The following is an 8382-nucleotide window of genomic DNA, read 5'->3' as shown; positions in this document are numbered from 1 at the left end:
AAATGGAGAGGGGACTCTTTGGGGGGGGCCGGGGAAGTCTTTGGGGATCCGGGGGCCCTTGAGCACCGATTGGTCCCTTGGGAGCCCGGGGGGGATCTTTGAGGACCGGGGACGGGCCTTTGGGGGCCCGGGAAGGGCCTTTGGGGGTCTGGGGGCCCTTGAGTGCCGATTGATCCTTTGGGAGCCCTGGGAGCCCGGTGAGGGCCTTTGGGGACAGGGGGAGGGCTTTTGGGCGCCTGGGGGACCTTTGCGGACCGGGGGCGCGCCTTGGGGGGGTTGAGTATGGCCTTTTTGGGGTCTGGGGGCCCTTTGGGTGCCTGGGGGGCCGTTGGGGACTGGGAGAGTGCTTTTGGGGACTGGTGGCGGCCCTTTGGGGGTCTGGTGGACCTTGGGAGCCCGGGGGGACCTTTGAGGACCGGAGAGGGCCTTTGGGGGCTCGGGAAGGGCCTCTGGGGGTCTGGGTGGCCCTAGAGTGCCGATTGGTCCTTTGGGAGCCCTGGGAGCCCGGTGAGGGCCTTTGGGGGTCTGGGAGACCTTTGTGGACTGGGAGAGTGCCTTTGGGGACGGGTGGAGGGCCTGTGGGGGTCTGGTGGACCTTGGGCGCCCGGGGGGACCTTTGGGGGGCTGGGAGACCTTTGTGGACTGGGAGAGTGCCTTTGGGGACTGGTGGAGGGCCTTTGGGGGCTGGTGGAGGGCCTTTGGGGGTCGGGGGGACCTTTGAGGACGGGGGGGGGGCCTTTGGGGTCGGGGAGGGGCCCTTTGGGGTCCGGGGGAGGGCCTTTGGGGTCCGGGAGGGGCCCTTTGGGGTCCGGTGGGCCAGTTGGGAGCCTGGGGGCATTTGGGGACAGGATGATGGCCTTTGGGGGTCCGGGGGGTCCTTTGGAAGCCCAGAGAACCTTTGAGGACCGGGGGCTTCCTTCGGGGTTGGGGTAGGGGGATCGGAACCCTTGGGGTTGGGGTAGAGCAATCGGGGCCCTTTGGGGTTGGGGTAGAGCTATCGGGGCCCTTTGGGTTGGGGTAGAGCAATCGGGGCCCTTTGGGTTGGGGTAGAGGACCTCACAACACTGTTCAAATGAAACTTGTGTATTATAACGACCACACTCAAAACCTCCTCCAAAATCTCTTCAAAAATCATATTTTATAATGTCTCTAAGTGTTTCGCCGAAATAATTCCATAAAATAGCTAAAACGGTTTCGCCAAAATTACCCCCCAAACGGAATTTCGGCATGTTCCTTTTGTTTGGCATCCCTGCGCTAATGCATTTCAAATTATTTGGAAACCTTTTCGCGCGCTAAGATCAAAACATCTGCCTCGGAATCAATTCTCTTGTTAGAACTCCAAATTAATTTCCCTTTCGTGAATCAATTCTCTTTAGAACAACAAATTAATTCCCCTTTCGTGTCAATCAATCAATCATGACATCAAGTGTGATCTAACTGTTTCTCGGTGACAATTCTCTTTGGAAATACAAGGACATTAATTAACTTGACGTCATCTGTCAGACATTAATTAACTGTTTCCGGGAACCTCATAACATCTGGCTCGTATAACAATAACAAATACTATTTCTGGATCATAACATTTGCATCGAGCGTGCACTTACAACAACAACAACAACATTGACCCCATTAACCATGTGTTCTCTCTAATTACTCTGTTCAAAACAACAACAACAACATTGACCTTGACATTTTGCCTCGGAAACAATAACAAATACTATTTCTGGATCATAACATTCGCTGAGGGCGTGCCAAAAACACACCTGGAGAAAGAGGTCATGGAGAAAGAGGTCATTGACCCTGTCCTCATTAAACTATGTAAAAAAGTTGTAGGTGGCAGCAGGGGTGAGCGATCGGAGTTATAGGGTCATCTCTACTGTCTGCGAGGTTGTGAAGGACCCATTTATAGAGCGGAAAATGACGTTCCCCCGCCCTTTTCTAAAGGTCAGATTCCTGTGCACGTATGGTCCTTTAGCCATCTACATTTACCGACTATGCATGTAGTATATAATGTCTGTGATATATATATATATATATATATATATATATATATATATATATATATATATATATATATATATATATATATATATATATATCTACATTTACCGACTATGCATGTAGTATATAATGTCTGTGATATATATATATATATATATATATATATATATATATATATATATATATATATATATATATATATATATATATATATATATATATATATATATATGTATATATATACTCATCTTTTTTTTACTCTTTCTTCTTTTTTTTCTCTTAGTACATTGGTTTCTTTCTCCTAGGAACTTGAATTTGGTTCTAAGGACAATTACTTGGATAACTTCTGAACTCTATATAATGTGTAATTATCCTGTCATGTTTGTTTTCTCTTTCATCTTGTTTTTACTCTTTCTTCTATTTTTTCTTATTACATTTTTTTCCTTTCTCCTAGGAGCTTGAATTTGTTTCAAAGGCCAATGACTTGGAAAGCCTCTGAACTCTGCCAATTGTGTGACTGTCGAGTTGTGATTTTTTTTTCATTTCGTTTCATGTTTTTATATGATATTGGAAATACATTTATTTTAACGGTGCTAGTTTCCTTACTTAGTTGCTCTAAGTTTTCTTTTTCTTTTTTTTTATTTGGTCCTAATTTTAAATAGTTTTTGTCGTATACAACCATGTAGAAGGGCGACATTAAAGTTAAAAAAAGAAGTTTTTCAAAGAAAAGTAATAACCATATTAAAGTTAAGATCAAAAGGAATAAAAACCTACATTAACTGAAACTCAAAACGACCAGAAATTACTATTAAAGAATAAATGAAACCCAAAACGAACAAACATTAAATAAATAATCATAGAAAAAGAGCATACAACAGGTACTAATATAAATGAATAAATATATCTTAAAACGAGTAAAGGTTAAATCCAATATGCAAATCAAGCTTAAAATGAACAAAAATATTTTGCTATGGAAGTATAAATGGAACCCAGACAGAACAGCAATTAAATAAACAATCATAGCAAACAAACATACAATAGGTACTAATACTAATGAATAAATGAATCTTATATCGAGTGAAACTTAAATTGAATATGCGAATAAAGCTTGAAACGAACAAATATCACTAAAAATAAGAGTTTGGGTACCGCCTCCTTCTCTTACTGTGAAAGTCTAAAACTTGTGGCGTTATTTGCGCTTTACTAAAAACTATGGGTGTCTTGAGCAGTCTTAGAAAGCACTTGAGCAGTCTTAGAAAGCACATATAGAATCAAACTGAATATTTGATATATAATGATATTCATTTGAAAAATCATCAGTTCAAGATCTTTTTTCAGTGTAATTTGTATTTTCATTTTCAATGCTGTAATAACTGGAAAAGAAAATATTTGTAATATAATTCGTTTTCAGGGAAGCGGCAATGACGCTTTAGGCTTTAGACTTTAATAGTTAGGGAAGGGGTCAGTATCTAAACTCTTGTTTGTAGTGAAACTATAACTGTCTTGAACAGTCTTGGAAGAACTAATAAAATTAAACTGAATATTTAATATAAAATATTATTGATTGCTGAAAACTCATTAGTTGAAAATTTAATTTTTATGTATATTTTCGATGTTGTAATAAGTGCAAAAGAAAATATTTGTAATATAATTCTTTTTCAGTAAAGTGCTAATGACGCAATAGATTTTAGACTTTTACAGTGACAGAAGGAGGCAATACCCAAGCTCTTGTTTGTAGTTACTTTTCTTCGTTTCAGGCTTGATTTGCATATTCAATTTAAGTTTCACTCCTTTTAAAATTCATTTATTCACTTATGTTAGTATGTATTGTATGTTAGTTTACTATGATTGTTTATGTAATTTCTGCTCGTTTTGGGTTTCATTTATCCTTCAATAGCAAAATATTTTTTGTTCGTTTTAAGCTTGATTTGGACATTCAATTGAAGCTTTTCTTCTTTTAAGATTTATTTATTCATTTATATTAGTACCTGTTGTATGTTTTTTTGCTATGATTATTTATTTAATTTGTGTTCGATTTGGGTTTCATTTATTTTCCAATAGAAATTTCTGGTTGTTATATGTTTGAGCTATTGTAGGTTTTTATTTCTTCTGATCTTAAGTTTAATATGGTCTTTACTTTTCTTTGAAAAACTTCTTTTTCCGGAAGTTTTTTTAATCAATTTCTGTTCGTTTTGATTGCCAAAGGTTCAAGTTTTTCAAAATTTCCTATCTCAAAACAATTTTTATTCCAAAATAAAACTATATGTATCTTGAACAGTCTTGGCAAGAACTAAGAAAATTAAACTGAATATTTGATATATAAAAATATTAATTGCTGAAAGCTCATCAGCTCAAGATTTTATTTCACTGCAATTTTCATTTTTAATTTTTAATGTTGTAACAAGTACAAAAGAAAATATTTGTAATATAATTCGTTTTAGTAAAGCGCCAAATACACAGTAGACTGTATGCTTTTACCGTTAGGGAAACGGGCAGTAGTCAAACTCTAGTTTGTAGTGAGAACTATAGGTACCTTGAACAATCTTGGAAAGCGCTAATAAAATGAAAATGAATTCCCATGATTTTTGGAATAAAATAGTCTTAATGATTTTTTTGGGGGGAGGGGGTTGGGCCGTGGAGGGAGGCCCAGGGGTCAGATGCCATAATTTGTGGAATAAAATATTACTAATAAGTTGTATTTGGGGGGGGGGCATGGAGGGAGGGCCAGATCCCATGATTTTTGGACGATAAATAAAAGTTCAAATAGGGATAAATCCTTTTAACTGACAGTGATGGTGATAACAGTGATAGAAATTCACAAAAATACCAGATATCACTGTCTACTAAAAGGATTTTATTTCTATTTGAACTTATATGTATCGTCATGGAAAGGCAGTGTGTTCTCCGAAATTATCTATAATTTTTGGAATAAAATATTGTTAATAAGTTGTTTTTTTTTGGAGGTTTTTGCCATTCCATCACTTTTGACTCTTAAAAAGGGGATTCGAACTTTCAATTTCTTATCATTTGAGTCCCGTCCGAAGTTGATACGACGACCTTTTCCATAAAAACCTTATATTTCCCGGGGGTATAACTTGCGACCCTTCCCCCAGGCTCTGGGGGTTGTGTTGACCTCAAAGTTTTTGTTATCTTAACACTGGACTATTTCGAACAAAATGGCTATCTCAAAATTTTTATCGGCTGAATTTGGAGAAGAGGGGGTGTGGCGGGGGGCGGGGGGCAGAGTCCTTCCGGTCACTTTTGACTTAAAAAAGGAACTAGAATTTTCAATTTCCAAGCAAATGAGTCCCCCCTGAAGTCTATACGACCACCCTTTGCATAAAAACCTTATATGCCCCCGGAGTATAACTTACCCCCACACCTGCACCCGGGTTCTGTGGGGCTGTGCCAACCCTGGAGTTTGTTATTTCATCTTTGAACTATTTTGAACAAAATGGCCTTCTCAAAGTTTTGCCCGGATACATTTGGGGTAAAAAGGGCCTTGGGGGGGGGGGGGCTAGTTTCCCACATCACTTTTGACTCTTATAAAAGACACTAGAACTTTCGACTTCCAATCGAATGAGCCCCCCCCCTGAAGTTTATAAGATCATCCCTACCATAAAAATATATATGCCCCCAAGGAATAACTTACAACACTTGCCCATGGACCCTCGGGGGGGGGGGGGTAGGTTTCGACCCTGGAGTCTTTGTTATCTGATCTTTGGACTATTTTAACAAAATGGCTATCTCAAAATTTTTATCAGATAAATTTGAGTAAAAGGGTATGGGGGGGGGTGGGTAGTTGCCCTCCGATCACTTTTGACTCTTAAAAAGGACTCTAGAACATCCAATTTCCAATCAAATGGGCCCCTCCGAAGTTTATACGACCACCTCCGAAGTTTATACGACATTCCATATGAAATGCCTCTGGAAAAAAACATTGGAACCTTATGGCCTTTAGTATAGGCAACGCTATAGCGTTGCCTCTGATTTCTGAGACCACACAGGCTAATCATAACAAAACGGAAGTCGCAAAGAAGAGATAAATGTGGATAAAAACAGCCAGTGAAAAACAGAAGAAAAACTATGCAAATATTTCGGTCGAGACCTTCGTTCTGTCGTTCTAAGTGCAGAATAATAAAAAACATACAGATAATAGTCCTAAGGACAATAAAAAAAAAAAACTCAAAACCAACAATGAAGCTAAAATAGGACCCTTTCTGAGCAACGATAAAAGGATAACTGAATAAAAAATGCAATACTGAATGGCATTTAAAAATTTTATTTTCGAAATGTCAAAAAAAAAAATGAAATTTTGAAACGTCATTCAGTACTGTATTTTTTATTCAGCTACCCTTTCATCGTTGCTCGGAAATGGTCCTATTGTAGTTTCAGTGCTTCTTTTGGGGTTTGATTTTTATATTGTCCTTTGGACTTTTATCCGTATATTTTTGTTATTCTGCACTGAGGACGGTTGAGCGGAGGTTTCGACCGAAATATTTGTATAATTTTCTTTTGTTTTTCACTGGCTGTTATTATCCTCATTTCTCTCTTCTTTGCAATTTTTTCGTTTTGTTCTTTTATTTCTTAAACTTTTCGTATAAATTGCCTATTTTTGAAGTCCATTTTGAAGTTGTGCTCACTTTCCCCCAGAAATAAATTTTTGCGGATATTCTTGGCTTCAAACATATTAACTTTGATTTTGTGATCATAGTGCTGTGTTTTTTTTGTTTTTTTTTTTAATCCATATTGTTTTAAAAGGGTTGGGGCTATCTATACCTTAGAATTTAAAATGAGAGGCCCGGGGATTATCCCCCTCTATCATGTTTGACTTGTGCACGTCTCGGTTTTTAGTCTAGATATATACTATCTTTAAGTTAATGTTTGTAGCTGGTAATGTCTAATCGCATCTACGCATTTATGGTTTTACTTATAACGGTGTTGTTAGTGCGTCGTTTTCAAAATTCAGAAACCTCATTATTTTCTGACTAAAATCTCAGCTGTATTATTCTGAGCTAGTGTCGATTAAGCTAATTGAGATTATTGAATGTTAGCACTACTAATGCTGTTACTAACAACTCACGGTAACACAGAGCTGTCTGAGGATGACAGCGGTGTATGCTCCTTCTGCACCTCAATTTATCCTAAGTTTTACTCTTTACCCCTTCTCATTAAGTTGCAGTTTCCTTATAAGCTTTCTTATAACCTCGTCTCACATCATCTTTTGACGACCTGATTATCGTTTGGCCCCAAATGGATGGTTAAAAAAACTCGGTTTCTGGTAATCTACCATCTTTCGTCAGCTAAACGTGGACTAGCCATTTTAACCTTTTTTTCATAATAGCCTTAGAAAATAGAATAAACTATGTTTTTCGAACAGCTTATTGTTTGATTAACGATCAGTTAAAGGAGTACCTATCCCTCGATTTCAGAACTATCGTTTGACCATTTCTCTTGAAAATATCTGCCTATCTTCCTCGATCTTTCAAAATGCAGGCGTTTTAGGTTTCAGAGCCAACTTCACTGTTGTCGTTACCATGGCTTCCATATCTTAGTACTCTTCCAAACTCTTTTTAACTGCAAAAAAACCTTGTGTCTTGGCTATTCTACTTTTCATATCTTCACTACATCCACTATTTTTACCATTTATAATAAGCTTCCCAAATAAGTGTAACTACCTACTTGATCAATTTTCTTGCTACCTTCCATCACCACTTCATCCTCATTTGTTCCTAGTTGAGTCTCTTGGTTTTCTTGACATTAATTTTCTAATCTGTTCTCGAACCTTGAACTCTCAGCACCTCCAAAAACTCATATGTTGCTAGTCTTTTGTACACTCAAATCTGCTTCATGATCTTGGTCTACGAGAGCCTTACCTTCCCGTTTGATTCCATATTCTCCCTTATCCTTTACTGTGTTCCTTAGGAGTAGGTCCATCAAAACAACTCATCCAAACGAGGGAAGGATACAGCCCTTTTCAACTCCTGATTTCACACCAAGCCATCTACCAACTTCACTTCCTACCTTAACCACAGTAGTATTGTTCTTGTGCATATCACTAACCACTTAAATGTACTTAGCTGGTATCAGTGTTGTGCCAAGTACTTTTACATTTTACTTAAGTACAAGTACCAAGTGCTTACGTATAAATATCACGTGTTCCTCCAAGGTTATAATTAAGTAATGAATATTTTTTAAAAGTACTTTGGCACTTAATTACTCGAGTATTTCCACAATACTTCAGTACTTACGTAATGAAATACTTAAGTTTTACTTCCCCTCCATAAGTGATCACTGTAGTATCTACTTGGTCACTAACAAATACCAAACGAGCCAGGTAAACATTAAGGAATACGACTTACTGTTACCTCACAGAGTTGA

At 38.2% G+C, this 8382-nt stretch overlaps 1 protein-coding gene across 2 annotated transcripts in view; it reads left to right on the top strand.

Annotated features, from left to right (window-relative positions):
• garz (Sec7 domain-containing protein garz) overlaps nucleotides 1-2594 on the top strand; it is a 146625-nt gene extending 144031 nt beyond the window's left edge. For both annotated transcript variants that reach the window (XM_089089637.1, XM_089089636.1), the window contains one exon: nucleotides 2456-2594. In XM_089089637.1, the coding sequence (XP_088945763.1) occupies nucleotides 2456-2500 (45 nt within the window). In that variant the 3' untranslated portion in view covers nucleotides 2501-2594. The remainder of the gene's footprint in view (nucleotides 1-2455) is intronic.
• Nucleotides 2595-8382: the final 5788 nt, after the last annotated feature.

Source organism: Artemia sp. Qi Xiang Cuo, chromosome 5, assembly GCF_049724085.1.
Source record: "Artemia sp. Qi Xiang Cuo chromosome 5, ASM4972408v1, whole genome shotgun sequence".
Classification (NCBI taxonomy): Eukaryota; Metazoa; Arthropoda; class Branchiopoda; order Anostraca; family Artemiidae; genus Artemia; species Artemia sp. Qi Xiang Cuo.
Note: the sequence above shows the minus strand (reverse complement) of the source record. Positions and strands in the feature narration are given on the sequence as shown.